General features: G+C 43.2%; 1 protein-coding gene across 1 annotated transcript; it reads left to right on the top strand.

Moving 5' to 3' along the window:
• Nucleotides 1-3,252: 3,252 nt before the first annotated feature.
• Nucleotides 3,253-17,596, top strand: rpe (ribulose-5-phosphate-3-epimerase). Its single transcript, XM_080198505.1, has 6 exons — nucleotides 3,253-3,419; nucleotides 9,475-9,554; nucleotides 12,191-12,330; nucleotides 16,093-16,227; nucleotides 16,511-16,597; nucleotides 17,403-17,596. The coding sequence occupies exons 1-6, from the start codon at nucleotides 3,298-3,300 to the stop codon at nucleotides 17,523-17,525; spliced, it is 687 nt and encodes a 228-aa protein (XP_080054631.1). The 5' UTR covers nucleotides 3,253-3,297; the 3' UTR covers nucleotides 17,526-17,596.
• The last annotated feature ends 1,408 nt before the right edge of the window (nucleotides 17,597-19,004 follow it).

Genomic DNA, 19,004 nt, shown 5'->3' with positions numbered 1-19,004 from the left:
TGACACTGTCAGACGGACCAAGTCAGCCAGACTGAGTTAACCAGAGGCTTCACCACTACAACCGGGGTTCTCCCTCATCCAGGATGCGTTCTTGCAGCCATCAGGGCCACAGCGGGTCAGCTGGGTGCCTTTGTGAATAGGAAGGGTTACCACTCCATGCACATGCAGACAGGATGTGAGCACAGGACCCATTCATCCAGTCTGTGAAAGGCCCCCAGGCAGCTCCCATGGTGCACACTCCCAGGCTGTTCACGGTGCTGGTTCAGCCGGTGGGTTGCTGGGTGATGAAGGGCATTCATTGAAATGATCATCCATGATGCCACTCAGGCTCCCAAGAACAAAGGCTGAAGAGAGGTACAATCAGTGTCGTGGCAAAAATGTTGAGGAACCACTCGATCTGTGATATAAACAATCTGATTTATACAAAATAAATTACTGGCAGAGATCAAAGTTTCTTTGGAAAAGTGATGGAGCTCACACCAAACCATAATAGTGTGAGTGAATTGCAAGGTGTGCCCAAGTAAACCACTTGTGGTGAGAAATGAGTTGCTGCTGAGGCAGCCAACCCGAATGTGGGAACTGAAGAGTTCAATAAAAGGGATACAGCATCCAGGGAAGAAGCTTGGATCACTCCCAAGAAACATGCTGATGTAGAAATTATTTGTGTTTCCAATGCAACAAAAAGGGTCATTTCCAAGCACGGTATAGAATAAAACTAACAGGACAGAATGTGCAAACAAAATCCCCCAACAGTTAGTTTAACTCCTGTGAAGAGCCTGGCACATGACCCTTACTGTTTCCTTAAAGTGCCACCTATAGAGAGAGTTCTGATATTTACCATCAAGTCTTAAACAGGGGCTGCAGTACAGTCCTAGAAAAGCAGATGTTTTGTTACCTTGAAAAAGGCACCGCACCTCTGAGATTAAATGAGTCTTGAACTGTATTGTCCACCTATGTGGAGATGCTGGCGTTGGCTACCTACGCCAGAGAGACACTGCAGACTTTCGGGGCAGCAACAATCACAGTGTCCAACAAGCTTCAGCCGTCACCTGTTTTGGTAATTCAGGGTCATTGGCCTTGTTTAATGGGATATGATTGGCTTAAGCAGATTAAGCTAAATTGGTCAGAGATATTAGGTCTGCGAGATGGAGGTTTTTAGGGGCTGTTATATAAATATTCCAAGGTCTTCCAAAATGAAGTAGCATGTATGAGGGGAGCTAAAACTAAAATATATTTGAATCCAGAGCTTGTCCGGTGCCTTATGAGCTTCATCATAAGGTTGAAGTCGAACTCGAGTGTGGAAGATTTGGGTCTCATAAAGCCTGTTCAATTCTCAGAATGGGCCACACCCATAATCCTGACCCTAAAACCAATGGACTGTAAACATCTGTGGGGACTACAAATTGACAGAGTTAATCTAGGAGCTCAAGTAGACAAGATACCCCATTCTTAAAATTGAAGCTCTCTACACAAAGCTACCTGGAGGTTTAAAAGATACCATGTTAGACCTCTGTCATGCTTACCAGCAGTTGGAATTGGATGTGGACTCAGAGATTGGTAATCATCAATACTCACAAGGGTTTTTCCAGTATATACACATCAGCCTTTTGGAATCTCATCAGTCTGTGCTATTTTCCAACAAGCAATGAAAAGTCTATTACAAAGCATCCCAAATGTGGTGGTGTATCTGAACAAGGTTTTAATTATAGGAGCCACACCTGAACAACTCAGAAGAAGTTATGCAGCAGTTTAAAGAAGCAAGGGGTTAGGCTTAAGCTGGAGGAATAAACTTTCCAAGCAGACAAAGTTATCTATTTAGGAGGAATGTAAAAGGTTTGCAACTTTTGGAAGTCAAAGTAAAAGCCATAAAAAAAATTTTATGGCCATCAAATGTCTCTAAATTCCATTTGTCAGAATGGTGAATTATTATGGTAAATTTCTGCAAAATGTGTCGACCATCTTAGCCATCCACCAAAGAAACATCAATGATGAAAACCAGAAGAGACATTCATAGAAATCAAATGGATTTTGTAGTTGACCCAACAAAGCCCTAAGGCATGACTTGTGATCCAACACTGTATGAAGTGGGAGCAATTCTGTTCCACAGAACTCCTGGTGAAGCAGAAAGGCCACCTGCCTTTTTCCTCAAGGACCTTATCTGGGGCAGAAAAGAAATATTTCCAAATCCATAAAGAAAGCTTGGGGGTAATATACATGTTTATGGTCAGCATTTTACAATTATTTGGACGTCGTCAGAGGAGATAAGCGAATGCTGCCAATAGTTGCGGCAAGAGTGCAGAGGTGGGCTCTCTCATTGCTCATGTACAATTACATCGCATAGGAGTACGATATCTACTGCGAAGTGTCAAGATGGGAAACTGACCCATCAAGTATGAAAGTGCGTATTTCTGGTTGGGAAGGATCAGTAGTTGGAGCCAGGCAGGAGTAGCGTACAGTCACATAGTTATTCTGTCAAACCTTATTTGTATATATCATTATTCATTGTTTTATCAATAAAGCCTTTCCGTCCTGAAGTCTCATTGATTCGCTCTCAATCTATTACACTTCCACTAGAGAGTGAGGATCTAAAGCTGCTCACTAGATCGCATCAAGGTGAGGCCAGAGGAAGGTTTTGGAACTGAGGGTTACACCACATTAAAGCAGAGACTAGTGCATCATCTAAGAGAAATATGAAACATTCTGGGGGAATTGGGAGAGAGCACCAGCATTGGCATAGGTGCTCTCCTGGTTCTAGGGGAGTTTCTTACATAACAGCAGCTGGCATAAAACCTAAAAAAAGGTATCAACTACTGAGGACGCAAAATAAATAATATTGGCAGACTTCAGACAGTTAAACCTCAGGAATAACTTGAAGTGAAGTTAGCAATCCCAATTTCAATGAAGAGTTAAATTTAATCCAAATTGGGAAAGATAATTTCTCATTTTTCTCAATAAATCATACCTAAGCTGGAGTTTTTGGGGTTAGTCCATCTTTTCCCAATATACATTGAATTGAAGCTGGATGCTCAAACTCCATTGCTTAACGGACAGAGAGACTGCGCCCACTGAGCATGCGCTCAGACCACAGGGCGTGTTGGGATTTGTTATCTATTCGCAGACTCGCGTTGCATGCCGGGCGGAGGGTCAGTCCCAGAATGCGCAGCGCCCTTTCGCAGTGCATGCTGGGCGGAAGGTCAGTCCCAGGATGCGCGGTGCGATTTCGCAGTGTGTGCCGGCTGGAAGGTCAGTCCCAGAATCCCTGGCGCTGTCACCAGGCAAGCTGGCCGTTCAAGCAAGATGGCGCAGAGCTGCAAGATCGGCCCTTCGATTCTCAACAGCGACCTGGCCCAGCTCGGCGCCGAGTGCAGGCGGATGCTGGACTGCGGGGCCGACTACTTGCACCTGGATGTGATGGACGGGTAAGCTGGGCCCTGCCTGCCTGCGGTCATTAAGTGGTGAAGAAGCTTCCGCATTAGGGCGAGGACTGCGGCTGTCAACACAAACAGAAAATGCTGGAAAACCTCAGCCGGTCTGACAGCCTCTGTGGAGAGACATTTTCCAGCATTTCCTGTTTTGGTTTCAGATTCCAGCATCCGCACTATTTTGCATTCATCTTTAGAGAATTGTGGTGACTTCTTCACCGTTATATTCTTTCTAATAAAGGCTTTCTTAATTGCTTTGTGTGTGTGAATGTTAACTCTGTGTAACTCAGGTCCCCCTCAACTTCTAGAGTCCCCCAAGGACTCTCCCTTGGCTCCTTCCTACTTCCACATGTTGCTCCTCTGAAAACTCATCAGTTTTCACATGTACACTGACACCTAGCCTTTATCAAGTCTTCCACACCCTCTAAACTGAGGCCAGAACTCTCCATTCACCTGAAGAAGAGGGAAACCTCAAAAGCTAGTGAGTTTACTATCAAGTAAATCAGATGAACTTAAACCTGGTGTTGTCAGACTTTTTACTCTCTAAATTGCCAGACCTGTTTGTCCAGTATTGAGCACTGGGAAGCATGAAACCATTCTTTTAATTCCCTGCCACAAGCTCTGCTCCCTAGCCACTGACTCTATCTTTCTCTCCCTGACAATTGTCTGAGGCTGGAACCAGACTGCTCACAATTTTGAATTTAACCGCTATGTGAGCTTCCAACCACATATCAGTAGATGAATGCAAAATGTTGCAGATGTTGGAATCTGGAACAAAAACAGAAAAAAGTGCTGGAAAATCACAACAGGTCTGACAACATTTCTGAAGAGAGAGTAGAGCCAATATTTTGAGTCTAGATGACCCTTTGTCAGAGCATGTCAGTGTAATCACTAGTAGCACCTGCTTCATTGCCTGACTGCAGCACCTATCAGCTTATCTGCTGAAACACTGAATCAAGCATTAATTACCTCTCAGCCAGCTTTTCATTCTGCATTCATCAGTTCTAAGTTCATCCAAACTCTACTGCTCTTATTCAAGCTTGCACCAAGTTCTGTTCAACTTTGACCCCTGACTAAAGTCAGCTGACTGACTTGCTCTCCCAGTTCACCAGTTTTATTTTATTTTCAGATCTCTCCATGACCCTATCTCTGCGACCTGTTTCTGTGCTCCTCCCTCTTGTACATTCACAGTCGCTGCAACATTGGCGACGGTGTCTTCAACTGCTAAGGCATAAAATCTGTAACTCCCTCTAAACCTCACTCCTCCTTTTGGAATCTTGTTAAAACTTGTTTCTGATTAAATGTATTGGTCATCTGACCCAATGTCTCCATAATGACACTTGGTGTCAAGTTTTATTTGCTACTGTGAAGTGCCTTAGGGTGATTATTAGGTTTAAGGAGCTATAATGTATTCAGGTTGAAATACCCTAATCCTGAGGGAATTGTGCCTTTCCACTCTTTCTTCTTTCTTTTGATATCATTGTTTTTACTCTTTTCAGCAGTTAGAATGAGCATGTTGCTCTGGTGAGTAGTTGGAACAGTTGTTTATTCAGTACATTCATTATTTGATACTCCTAATCTGATTCAGTCCCGTTAACCTCTCTGACTGCCTTCAAGTCATTCTAGATATGAAAGGATTTTGAACTTTATGGTTTGCATTTGCAGATAGATATTTCTTCAGATTGTTCTTTGCCGTGATCAAAGTTTTACTCCAGTTTTCTGCACACTGCTATATTCATCCCAATGGTTCTCTGTTCCTTGCTGTGGGAATTTTACATTGTTTTTAAACTGATCCATTTGCTATCATGTCTAGTCTGCATTTAGGAATCAAGTGATCCTCCTAAATATTCAACAAGTGTCTTTAAAACACATTCAGAAGTGCAAACAATCCTCCAGATTTTCACTATTCACTAACTGAACACTAAGCAAACAACCAACTATAGATTTTATCTATAGATTGCAACATATCTCTTAGTAAATGTAGTGAGATTACAGTTGGTGACGCATTAACTTTGTCAAACTGATAATAGCATTCAAATATTCAAAAACATTGCAACACTGGCTACTTTGACAATGCACACACCTTGTCATTACAAATCATTCTCAGTGATAAAACTATACCCACCAGTACTGTACCCGTGTTATACAGGGACAGACCTGTACCCCAGTGTTATACAGGGACAGACCTGTACCCCAGTGTTATACAGGGACAGACCTGTACCCACCAGTACTGTACCCGTGTTATACAGGGACAGACCTGTACCCACCAGTACTGTACCCGTGTTATACAGGGACAGACCTGTACCCCAGTGTTATACAGGGACAGACCTGCACCCACCAGTACTGTACCCGTGTTATACAGGGACAGACCTGTACCCCAGTGTTATACAGGGACAGACCTGTACCCACCAGTACTGTAACCCAGTGTTATACAGGGACAGACCTGTACCCACCAGTATGGTACCCCAATGCTATACAGTGACACACCTGTAACCAATAGCACTGTACCCCAGTGTTATACAGTGACAGACCTGTACCCACCAGTGCTGTACTCCAGTGTTATGCAGTGACAGACCTGTACCTGCCAGTACTGTAACCCAGTGTTATACAGTGACAGACCTGTATCCACCAGTACTGTATCCCAGTGTTATACAGTGACAAACCAGTACCCACCAGTGCTGTACCCCAGTGTTATGCAGTGACAAACCAATACCCATCAATACTGTACTCCAGTGTTATACAATGACAGACCTGTACCCACCAGTACTGTACCCCAGTGTTATACAGTGATAGACCTGTATCTACTAGCACTGTACTATTGTATAGAAGCCTGTGGCTTTAAAAGGACTGGTAACTTGGGTATGTAATCAGCAATAGGATATGAGGCAGTTGAAGGGTCTTTTTTGATGGAGAGAAGTCTGACTTATGATTATCCAGGATTTGGTATTAGAATCGTTGTTATATATCAATGACCTGAATGGGGTTATAGGGAATAGAATTATGAATTTCGCGGATGCTATGAAATTTGACAATGTCATAAATAGCATAATGAGAGCAAGCTTCGGGAGAACATTGGCAGACTGTCATTGGTAGCCACCTGAATCAATGGACTTTGGGGAAGCAACATGGAGAAGCAGTGTAGTTTAAATGGCCTTAATCTGGGGTTTGGAGGAACAGATGGTCCTAAAAAGTGAAGGTTTGTAAATCAAAACCATAGAATAGAACCATAAAATCCCTTCAGTGTAGAAAGAGGCCATGCATAGAGTCATAGAGGTTTATAGCATGGAAACAGGCCCTTCAGCCCAACTTGTTCATGCTGTCCTTTGTTCTACCACTAAGCTAGTCCCAATTGCCTGCATTTGACCCATATCCCTCTATACCCATTTTACCCATGTAACTGTCTAAATGTTTTTTAAAAGACAAAATTGTACCTACCTCTGGCAGCTTGGTCCAGACACTCACCAACCTGTGAGTGAAAAAATTGCCCCTCTGGACACTGTTGTATCTCTCCCCTCTCGCACCTTAAACCTATGCCCTCTAGTTCTTAAACTCCCCTACCTTTGGGAAAAGGTATTGACTATCTAATTGTTTTATGCCCCTTACAATTTTATAGACCTCTACAAGTTCATCCCCAAGTCACTCCAGGGGAAAAAGTCCCAATCTATCTTGCCTCCTTTTAACTCAAACCATCAAGTCCTGGTATCATCGTAATAAATGTTTTCTGTACTCTTTCTATTTTAATATCTTTCCTGTAACAGGATGATCAGAATTGTACACAGTTTTCCAAGTGTGGCCTTACCAATGTCTTGTAAACTTCAACAAAACATCCCCACTCCTGTACTCAATGTTCTGACCAATGAAACCAAGCATACAAGGAGCTATGAATCTGTACCCCTAGATCTCTTTGTCCTATAACTCTCTCCAATGCCGTACCATTAACTGAGTAAGTCCTACCCTGGTTCAATCCACCAAAATGCATCACCTCGCATTTACCTAAATTAAATTTTATCTGCCATTCATCAGCCCACTGGCCCAATTGATCAAGATCCCGTTGCAATCTTAGGTAACCTTCACTGTTCACTATGCTACCAATCTTGGTGTCATCTGAAAACTTACCAGCCATGCCTCCTAAATTCTCATCCAAATCATTAATATAAATGACAATGGACCCAGCACCGATCCCTGAAGCACACTGCTGGTCGCAGTCCTCCAGTTTGAAAAACAACCCTCTACAACCACCTGTCTCCTGTCATCAAGCCAATTTTGTATCAATTTCCTACCTCACCCTGGATCCTGTGAGATTTAACTTTATGCAACGACCTACCCTGCGGTATCTTGTCAAAGGCCTTGCTAAAGTCCATGTAGACAACATCAACTGCACTGCCCTCATCTACTATTTTAGTTACCCCTTCAAAAAACTCAAATTTGTGTGACGTGATTTTCCACTCACAAAGCCACGCTGACTATCCCTAATCAGTCCTTGCCTCTCTAAATGCCTGTAGATCCTGTCTCTCGGAATGCCCTCTAACAACTTATCCACAACAGATGTTAGGTTCACCAGGGTGGCAAGGCTGAAAAATTGCTCTGAGTGTATCTAATAAATACAGGATATGATAGTCATGGAGGTTTACAACATGGAAACAAGCCTTTGGATAGTTTCCAGGCTTTTCCCTGCAGGCCTTAAACAAAGGCACAACATTTGCCACCCTCCAATCTTCAGGTACCTCACCTGTAGCTGCTGATGATTCATATATCTCTGCTAAGGGACCTGCAGTTTCCTCCCTAGCCTCCCACAACATCCTGGGATATACTTTATTAGGTCCCAGGGATTTATTTACCTTGATGCACTCTAAGACTTCCAGCACCTCATTCTCTGTGATATGTACACTCCCCAACACATCACTGTTTATTTCCCCAAGTTCCCTAACATCCATGCCTTTCTCAACAGTAAATACTGATGAAAAATATTCATTTAGATGTCGCCCACCTCTTGTGGATCTGCACATAGATGGCCTTGTTGATCCTTAAGAGGCCCTACTCTCCCTAGTTACTCTTTTCCACTCTGTGTTTGTAGCAGCTCTTTGGATTCTCCTTTGCCTTATCTACCAAAGGATGACAGATCATTTTTGCACTCCTGATTTCTCTCTTAACTCTACTCTTACACCCTCTATACTCTTGAAGGAATCCACTTGATTCCTGTTGTCCATGCATGTCATTTGCCTCCTTCTTCTTGACCAGGGCCTCAATATCCCGAGTCATCCCATTCAGCCCATTGAATTTGCACCAACTCTCCAAAAAAGAGCATCTTACCTGGCCCTGTAACTCCGCACAATTACCACGGCCAATCCACCTCACCTGTACATCCTTTGGACCTTAAAATCCTTGAAGGCGGCAAGAAAAGTGGATGAGGTGGTTGAAAAGGATATGGAATACTAGCTTTGTAAATAGAATGTTGAATATATATTAATGAAAGCCTTGCTTGTTCGGTCTCAATGTTGTACAGTTACCACTTGAGGAATGTCAGGTCTTGGAGAGTGTGGCCTGGAGATTCATGAGAACAGTTGAAGGGCTGGGGGACTTTGTGGATGTGGAAGGACTGGAGAAGGTGGGGTTGTTCTTGGAGCAAAAGTTTAAAGGGAGACCGAATAAAGGCATGAAAACTGATCAGCAGCATTGAGAGAGCTGAGGGAGAAACGATTTCCTCTGACAAATGAGTTGTTAACAAAAAGAGTCGTAGATTTAAAGTGATGTAAAACTCCAGTGGGAATGAGAAATATTTTGACACTACCTGAAAGAACAGTGATGGAAGCGAATTCCAATGGAACTTTCAAAATGCAATTGGATGTCTATTTAAAGTGAAATAATTTACAGAGAAAGATCTGATATGTTGGACTGGGGCAGTACAATGGTTAGCACTGTTGCCTCAGTGCCAAGGACCCAGGCTCTCTTCCCCCACCATCCCCCCTGCCTCACATTGTGCTGCAAAATGCCATTCTGTGAAATATCTTCATGCAAAGCTGGTTTTTAAGAACATCTGTTCTCTCTTCTCCAGACATTTTGTGCCAAATATCACCTTTGGTCATCCTGTGGTAGAATGTCTTCGTAAGGAACTTGGGCAAGAACCTTTCTTTGGTAAGGCTTTCAGCAGCTGTCCCTCTATCTGTGATGGCTGTGTTTTTGGAATAGTGGCGTGAAACAAAGTGGACAGTCCCTCAGTGTATTGTAGGAGTGGGGAAGAGAAGCATTATCAGCAACTGTTAATACAACCCCAGGACTGAACCATTTTTATTATTTGGAGTCAGTTGCGGAGTTTCCAGTTGTAGGGTCTTTGTCGGACTCTGTTTTGGGGAGAAATGAAAGGGTACTGCTCAGTTAGACACAAAGCCAATAACTTTGCTGGGGGACAGGATTTATCTCAGTCATTCTCACTGGCGCCCAGTGAGAGCAGCTGAGATAAGTACTGTCATCCAGTGAGATGCAAATAGAGTTGTGCTGGAAACATTCTGACAATTAAATGTAAGGTATTTCCATTTATCAAGTGTTATATTGAGAGAAGCAGGTGTAGTTCAGAATGGTTTAGCGTTTCCATCCTGTCATTGGTGCCATATCTGGACTCAGTGATCCTCCCCCATCGCTCTTTCTCTCTCTCTGACATTTGGAACCAGCTGTAAATCTCTTTGTGACCAGTCTTTGGTCATCATTGAGCTGCCTTCCATCTTGGGCCGATGCTGAATCTGGAGCCGAGTGGTCGGTTTTTCTTGTTAAAAATGGGGCTGTTGCAAAGTGTGTGTGGAACAACAGCAACTTAATGGAGAGCTCCAAGCCTTTGTCCTTGTTGCACTGTGTTGAAGTAGAGAGACCTGGACTGCTTGTGCTAGGCAGCAGAAAAGTCTGAACATTTTCACCTCTCTCTCAGCCATCCTCAGCACTGCTTGGAGAGAGATGGTCTGTGTTGTGTGTTAATTCCTTCAGCACATCCCATTATTAAGCCAACAGTCTGTGGTGGCCAACCATGTTTATCGGATGCATAATGACCATGTTCCTAAAGTTTATCTGTACAGTCAACTGGCCATTGGCTCACCACCTGCTGGATGCACCTAACTGCACCTGCGAGTGAGATATGAAGGTGGTGGATATTGATACTAGCAATTGGGAGTTGGGCTGACTAAGGCATTGGAAGAACTGAGGGAAAACAACAAGGGTCCAGAGAAAATAGGCTAGCAACTCCTGCCCTCCTTCAGCCCAGTGTCTTCATTTACAACCAATACAGCAGAGACTGTGGGTGGAATTCCTCCATCCAGGACCAAGTCCCATGGTGGGGCTGGGGAGTGTTTCCCAGTGCAGAGGCCAATGGAAAATCATGCCATATCTTCCAGTCTTGACCTCATTACTTATACATCGAGTTCAGTGCTGTATTCATGGTGGGGGTGGGGGGGGTGGTCTTGATTGCTTGTATCCTTCCGTCGTATCTGAGTAACATATGTAAAAGGCATCCAACATCACTGAGCTACTGTTACATAGAACACTACAGCACAAACAGGCCCTTCCGCCCACAAGTTGCGCTGATAATATCCCTGCCTACTTGGCCTATCTATAACCCTCAATCCCATTAAATCCCATGTACTCATCCAGAAGTCCCTTAAAAGACCCCAACGAGTTCGCCTCCACCACCACGAACGGCAGCCAATTCCTCTCACTCACCACCCTCTGAGTACTGTTGAAGAAAGGGGACCCCCTGATGGAGAAAGAGGGACCTTCTCAGTGGCATTGAGGTTTGCCGATTCACCTGAAAAGAGACTGTGAGGAACTAGCACAGGTTGACATAGAAAATGAAGAGGTATTGGAGGCTCTCACAGACTTAAAATTGACAAATCTCCTAGCCAGGATGAATTGCATCCCAGGCTGCTGAGGGAGACGAGAGAAATTCTGAGGACTCTGACACAAATTTTTAATTCCTCTTTGTCTGTGGGGGATGTGTCACAGGATGTGAGGTTGGCTAATGTGGTTCCATTTTTCAAGCAGCGTGGCAGAGATAAACCAGCAAAATACAGACCGGTGAGTCTCACATCAATGGCAGGGAAACTATTGGAGAAAATTCTGAAGGAGAGAATTAATCTCCACGTGGAAATGCATGGGTTAATTAGGGATAGTCAGCCTGGCTTTGTCAGAGGGAAGTCATGCACCACAAATTTGATAATATTTTGAAAATATGATCAAGTGTGTGGATGAGGGAAGTGCAGTTGATGCTGTGATGGTCCAGGGTCACTGGGCCACTACAATACCAGAGATCACTATTCCACACTGAACTCTGGAGGCAGCCCCGGGCAAGTCCTGAGTTCTGCACACCATGTTGTTCCTGATGTATTTTTCCACTGGTATTGTGGAGAATGTGGGTTCCTTTCCTGAGCTGCCATGGCAGAAGATCCTGCTGGAAATTCACCTCAGTTGGGTTTGCTGCTGCCCCCACCCACCCAGGCCTACTATTGAATTCACTGGCGGGGAAAATTACTCCCCACGCCTCCAAGTGGGCCTCCTAAGTCACACCAGATGACGTGTAACAGAGTTTAACACCAAAGTGCAAACCATCATCTGATGAGATGGAATGGGATGTTGTAAGGTGGGGGTGTCTTACCATTTAGTATGCTGATTTCATCTTTATTTGCCACACCGAGGTTTGTCATTGGACTGAACTTAATAAATATAACCTTTTGAAGCAATTGGTCGAAAAGAAGTTTTGAGTGTTCCATTCTGCATTGTTTTTTCTACAGATATGCATATGATGGTCTCGAAGCCAGAGCAGTGGGTGAAACCAATGGCTGTGGCTGGTGGTAATCAGTATACATTTCACCTTGAAGCAACAAATTGCCCAGGGCCACTCATCAAAGACATTCGAGAAAACAGTATGAAGGTAGCGTAAAGGAATAGTCTGTTTTCTTAAGTATGAAAAGCATCAGTGCTGTCCTTAAGACTTTAATAAGTGGGAATGGTCATTATTCAAAATTCACTGTTTTCTGAAAACATTCACTCATGGATGCTGCCAAACTTGGGTTGTGTATGGAGAGGCTATTTACAGAATTGTGTAACACTGGAGTGCAAGATAGGTGGGTACAATCCATTAGAGGAATATCTTTACAGTACTGGTGGGTATTAGTATAGCGTGGGTATGCTATTAGTGAGTTTTTTATTTCACGGGATATGAACTTTGCTGGCTAGGTCCATATGGACACAGACCACTTCAGTATTTGAGGAGTTGTGAATGATGCAGAGAACAGGCTGTTTTCGAGAGAGTGCCACTTCCTAGCACAGTCATGACCCCTTCCATCACTTTGCTGATGATTGAGAATAAATTAGTGGGGCGGTAATTGGTTGGGTTGGATTTGTCCTATTTTTCTGGGGACAGCACATACCTGGGCAGTTTTGCTCATTGTCAGATAGATGCCAGTGTTGTAGCTGTACTGCAACAGCTTGGCCAAGAATGCACCTAATTCTGCAGCACAAGTCTCCAGTACTATTGCTGGAATGTTGTTATTCATTGCCATATCTGGTGCCTTCAGCCATTTCTTGATAGCATGTGTAGTGAATCAAATTGACTAAAGATTAGAATTAATGTAATAGGAGCCTCTGGGTGAGAAAACATTTGATAAATCTCAATATATTGACTTCTGCATTGCCTCTTGCCTTGCTTATACTCTCCTGCCATTTCCCAGCAGTGTCCAAACATGAAGCAGGTCTTTGATTTTAAGGCCAATCTTCTGTGTGTTCTCATTTTACCCTCATACCAAACTATTCATTACAATTGCTTATTTCAACAGATCTTTTAAGATGAAGGCTGAGCATGTTTGGATGTTGCTGTACCATTCTAACTTGCAAAATGTTTGACAGCCCCACAGCTTTGCCTATTGCTCTCACACCTCCACTTTGAGAAAGCATCTGCCTAAGCTGTGCAGAGATCATCTTCCAACCTCTAATATTTTTTTCCGATATTGTGAACTCTGTAGTTATTGCACAATTATTATTTCTGTTGTGTAATCTCATCAACTTTTGAGTTTGGACTGTGCTGTGTATCTAGTGTTATAGAATCATAGAACCCTACAGTGCAGAAAAAGGCCATTTGGCCCATCAAGTCTGCACAATCCCACCCAGGCCCTACCCCCACATATTTTACCTGCTAATCCCTCTAACCTAAGTATCTCAGGACATTAAGGGGCAATTTTTTTAGCATGGCCTATCAACCTTACCCGCACATCTTTGGACTGTGGGAGGAAACCCACACAGACATGAGAAGAATGTGCAAACGCCACACCAATAGTGACTCGAGTCAGGAATTGAACCCAGGTCCCTGGAGCTGTGAAGCAACAGTGCTACCGTGCTGCCATGTTCTTTTTTGATGTCATCTTATATTAGAAGATGGGATTGGTGGAAGCACAGTGCTCACCAGTGAGGTGGTACCTTGATATCACGTGCGTCTCCTTCTTTGCCGTAAATGTTTCTGACATAGTTGCCGTCTGACCAATGTGACTCCTGTCTAATGGCATTTGATTCTTCCTTGTTATGGGCAGATCTAGTGATCCATGCTCATATCCATTGCTGCAACTTGACATAACTCAGTATTATCTCTCACAGTGAACATCAGTTTAAAACAATACTGTCCAATACACTCAACATGTGACAGACTGTACACACTGTTTCTTGTTTGTGGAGAAGAGCAAATCTAGGAATAATATAAACTAATTACCAAGAAATCAAATTGGGAAATCAGAAAAAGCTTCTTTATTCACATAGTGTGTATGAATGAATGGAGTTGATGTGGCAAATGGAGTTTAATCCAGATAAATGTGAGGTGATGCATTTTGGCCGGAATAATGTAGGAGGAAGTTATATGATAAAGGGTAAGCCCGTAAGGAGTATAGAATCACAGCGAGACCTGGGGGTGCAAGTGCACAAGTCTTTGAAGGTGGCAGTGCAAGTGGAGAGTGTGGTGAAGAAAGCCTATGGTACGTTAGCCTTTATAGGAAGGGGTATAGAATATAAGAGCTGGAGTCTAATGTTGCAGTTGTACAGTACGTTGGTTAGGCCACATTTGGAGTACTGCGTCCAGTTCTGGTCACCTTACTACCAGAAGGACGTGGAGACTCTGGAGAGAGTGCAGAGGAGGTTTACCAGGATGTTGCCTGGTACGGAAGGACTGGGGTATGAGGAAAGATTGAAGAAATTGGGGCTCTTTTCCCTTGAAAGACACCGACTGAGGGGGGATCTAATAGAGGTATATAAGATTATGAAGGGTATAGGTAAACAGAGGTAAGCTATTTCCTATGATAGATACACATAGGACAAGGGGCCATGGACTTAAGGTGAGGGGGGAGAGGTATAACACAGATATTAGAGGGAGGTTTTTCACACAGAGGGTAGTGGGGATATGGAATGCTCTGCCAAGTAAGGTGTTGGAGGCAAACACGCTAGAGTCCTTTAAGAGTAACTTAGGCACATGACTGAGTTGGAGATGGGTGGATATAGGAGATCCTTTTAAATAAGGGTCATTAGCATTGGGGCATCCCTGGTAATGTAAATGGGTATAGTATGATAATGTTTTTTCTCTTTTCATTCACAGGTTTTAAGTTGGTCCACCTCGTGTCCAACGAGGGGCATACACGCGATGGGTCGTACTGGGGCTGCTCTTGGTTGTTCGAGATTGGCCTAGTGCTTCATGTCGTTAGTGTGTGCCTAAACTGGACAAGATACTGGGCAAGACGACAGCTCAGTGACTATCGCTGATTGCTGTGCAGACACATGGATTTGGGCCGGTGTCTGTGGGAGTTTGCGCATTCTCCCCGTGCTTGCGTGGGTTTTCTCCGGGTGCTCTGGTTTCCTCCCACACCCCAAAGATGTGCTGTTAGGCTGATTGGCAGGAATAAATTGTCCCTAAATCAGTTTCCCTCAATCTGGATGGCCATAAAACATTAGACAGGGGTCGTGGGTAGAGAGGGAACTGGTGGTGTTGAGATGGCGGCGCGGGCTCGTTGGGCCGAAGGGCCTGTTTCCCGGGCTGATTTTTGTTCTTTGTATAGTGGATGCATTTAAGGAGAAGCTAGATTTTATAAATCACTCTATACATTCTACGTAATTATAGATTAGATGTTTGGCTGTAGGTCATGGAGTGATGGAATGGAATTGTTGTCTAGTTGTGAGGATTCTATTTGAAGTTGCTGTTTTAACTGATCTCAGCCAATTTTATAGTGAACTTGAGCTCACAAAACTGCCCCTGGTTTAGTACTAAGCTTTGTTCTGCATCTGACCTGGCACTGGATGCCTTAAAGGAGAATGCCCTTCATTTGCTCAGACCTGTATTAATTTTGTACATAAGAGCAAAACAGAAGAACTCATTTGTTAGAACCCAAAAGTAAAAGGAATTTTGGACAGTTTTAATTTTGGAACTTTCCAAATCTCACATTACACCCAATGGAGGATTACAGTGGGTAGTATCTTTTTCAGCTTCCAACAAAGGTCTTGCAGAACTAGGCAGTACATTCTGATAAAACAAGATTTCCTTTTCTTCACTGCTACATGGAAGCATTCAGAGGTGAATGAGGTTTCAAATCCTGATGTGAAGTGCAGAGATCAATGTTATGTGCTGATCATAGTTTTAATGCTCTGTTGTATTTTTCCTCTTAAGGTGGGACTGGCAATTAAACCAGGTACAAGTGTTGAAGAATTGGCTCCATGGGCAAATCAGATTGACATGGCCCTGGTGATGACTGTGGAACCTGGCTTTGGAGGTCAGAAATTCATGGGTGATATGATGCCAAAGGTATTCGATCTCATAAACTGTTCATATTTTAGTTATGTCAGTGAAGGAATTGGTTTCAAATGCAAAGTAATAATAGTTCCTACGAGGACAGGTTAGCTTTGATTTGTTTCAGGTGCAGCAGCACAGTCCTGTTCAAATTATTCAATTGCAGATGGTTCTTTCTTGCTGCATTTGTTACAAGTCTGTTTCCATTTAGCTGTGGGACAAGTTTGCTGGAATATTTCTATCAATTTGTGGATGAGAGCTCTGGAACAGAAAGCAATTTGTTTGTCTTTTCCTTCAGGTCCAATGGTTGAGAACACAATTTCCTTCTCTGGATATTGAAGTTGATGGAGGTGTAGGACCGGACACTATTCACAAATGTGCTGAGGTATTTATAACAGGAGTAAAATCCAGCACAGAATCTGTGTTTTTTAATTGCTTCCAACAGGATTAAATTTCTTCTTCTCACCCACCACTTTTTTTTCCTGCAAGCCCACTGTAGTGTGGTTTAATTCCATTGGCTTTCTGTGACATTATCTGTGTCTAGAACATAGGCTGAGATGTAGGAATCCAAATTGGTTTATTCTCTGCTGAAGATGCTAACCTTCTGGATAGCAGCAGGAAGAAACTGCATACTGGTTTGAATGCTGTGAATCACCAGATGATAATTGGGAGCAGAGTGAATTTTCTCCCTGGCCTAGAAACACCCAGGACATTTGTAGTGTCTGAACCACTGCCCTGGCTGAGATCAGCTCCCCCTCCTCTGTTTCTTCCATGATGTAGAATTGACCTGGAAGAACTCGTATCTAAAGTCAAGCAGTAAAATGGCCCTAAAGTCTTTTCCAAACATTTTTCCAATGTAACCTTATATTGAGGTGTGAAAATTGTCATGATCATGGAGAGCATGCCAGGTTAGTGTGTTGGGTGGCAAGAGATTAAAAGCAACTATCTACCTTCTCACAGGTGTTTGAGAACAAACCAGGCCTCTGGTGTTTGCGCGTGCGTGTGCTTGTGCGCGCGTGTCTTTGTGTGTGCACGCGCGCGCAGTTTGTTTGCGTGGCACGTGTTTGGTTGCGCATCTGTGCGTGCAGATGTGTTTGTGCGCACACGTGTAGAACAGAAGATAGATTTAACAGGAACAGAAGTGTTTCACAAGAAATGGCTGTTTAATATTAAACCGCAAATTCTTTCAGGCTGGAGCAAACATGATTGTATCTGGCAGCGCAGTCATGAAGAGTGATGACCCCAGATCTGTGATAAACCTGCTCCGAAATGCTTGTGTGGAAGCCATTCAGAAACGCTGCCTGGACAGGTGAAGTGACAACAGCATACCTCTCCTGTTGGTGTGGATAAGGACTTAAAACGTTTTGTACTGAACTATGAAATTACAAGCATACTCTGATTAGCTTTGTGGTTGAAACACTCTCTTAATACCCTTTTTGGTTTGAATAAAGATACCTCTGCAAAGCATTCCAACATTGAAATATTTGTGTGAAGTACATGAATAGATACAAGAGCTGGATTCTGGAAATACTCCGGTTTGGCAATACCAGTGGAGAGTGAAACAAAATTGACCTTTCTTCAGCCCCAAAATGTTATCATTTAAAGTGTGAGATTGCCATCTGCCCCTCTGGTGTGCAGTAGTTAGCACAGCTGCCTCAGCACCAGGAGGATTTGATTCCAGCCTTGGGTGAGTGTGTAAAGTTTACAAGATCTCCCTGATGTAAAGTTTAATGCCATAATGAGTGTACTGGGACACAGTTCTTTACAGAAAAACACTCATTTAAGAGTGAGCCAACTTTGCAAAGTATTTCTAATTTCTGCATATTGAGGGTGAAGAATGTTGTGCTCATGTTGGTACCAACAACGTCGAAGGCAGGTTTTGAAATTCTATTTTAGATTTTGTGGAGTGAGGGACCCTGAATATCTACTGCCACATGCTTGAGGCTTATTCTGGAGCAGGAAGCACCTATTGCAAAATGACACATTGTACTAGTGTGGTTAATGAGGAATTAGAGGAGCAGACTAAGATAAATGACAAAGAATTCAAAGATACACAGTATGATTGTATAACGGTGGTGAGAATATGATGTTGTGGCAATAACGGAACCATGGCTTAAAATGAAGATTGGCCTAGTAATATTTACAAATACAAAATTTCAGAAAAGATAGGGATTGGAAAAATATGTGGTGTCAGTACTAATGAGAGCGGATGTCCTTGAGGGGGAAAAGACAATCCATTTGGTTAGAGTTGAAAGATATGACCAGGCTATTAGAAGTATTCTATAGGCCTTCAAATCGAGGGAATATACAAAGAATCCAACTGTGGTGGTATTGGAGGAATTCAACTAGCAATTAGATTGGGGTAACATTAAGGAAAAAGGCCAGGGAGAGGGACAGCTTCCTTGATAGGATATTCTTGATCAAACTATGAAGGAGGTCCAAGTGTCTCTGGGAACATTTGGGCAAATGTAAAACTTATAAATTGAAAGATGGCTCATTTCAATAAGATGGGAGGTGATCTAGCCAGAGTGAAATGGAACCAAGACTGATTGTGAGGAAAACTTTAATTTATAATGACTGGGAACTCTGCTTGAAAAGGTGTTTGAAGCAGAGAATCAATGCATCCAAAAAGAATTGAATGGGTATTTCAGGGACATCATCTTGCAGGGATAAAGTAGGGGGAATGTATTTCTCTAGAGAGCTGCCGTGGGCTGAATGGGCTCCTGCTGTCATACTCAATGACAACTGCAGCAGCCTCATTTAAGCTATATTTGACACTCGCCTGAAATACA

The sequence above is a fragment of the Carcharhinus amblyrhynchos genome, chromosome 11, assembly GCF_965287045.1.
Source record: "Carcharhinus amblyrhynchos chromosome 11, sCarAmb.v2.hapA, whole genome shotgun sequence".
NCBI lineage: Eukaryota > Metazoa > Chordata > Chondrichthyes > Carcharhiniformes > Carcharhinidae > Carcharhinus > Carcharhinus amblyrhynchos.
Note: the sequence above shows the minus strand (reverse complement) of the source record. Positions and strands in the feature narration are given on the sequence as shown.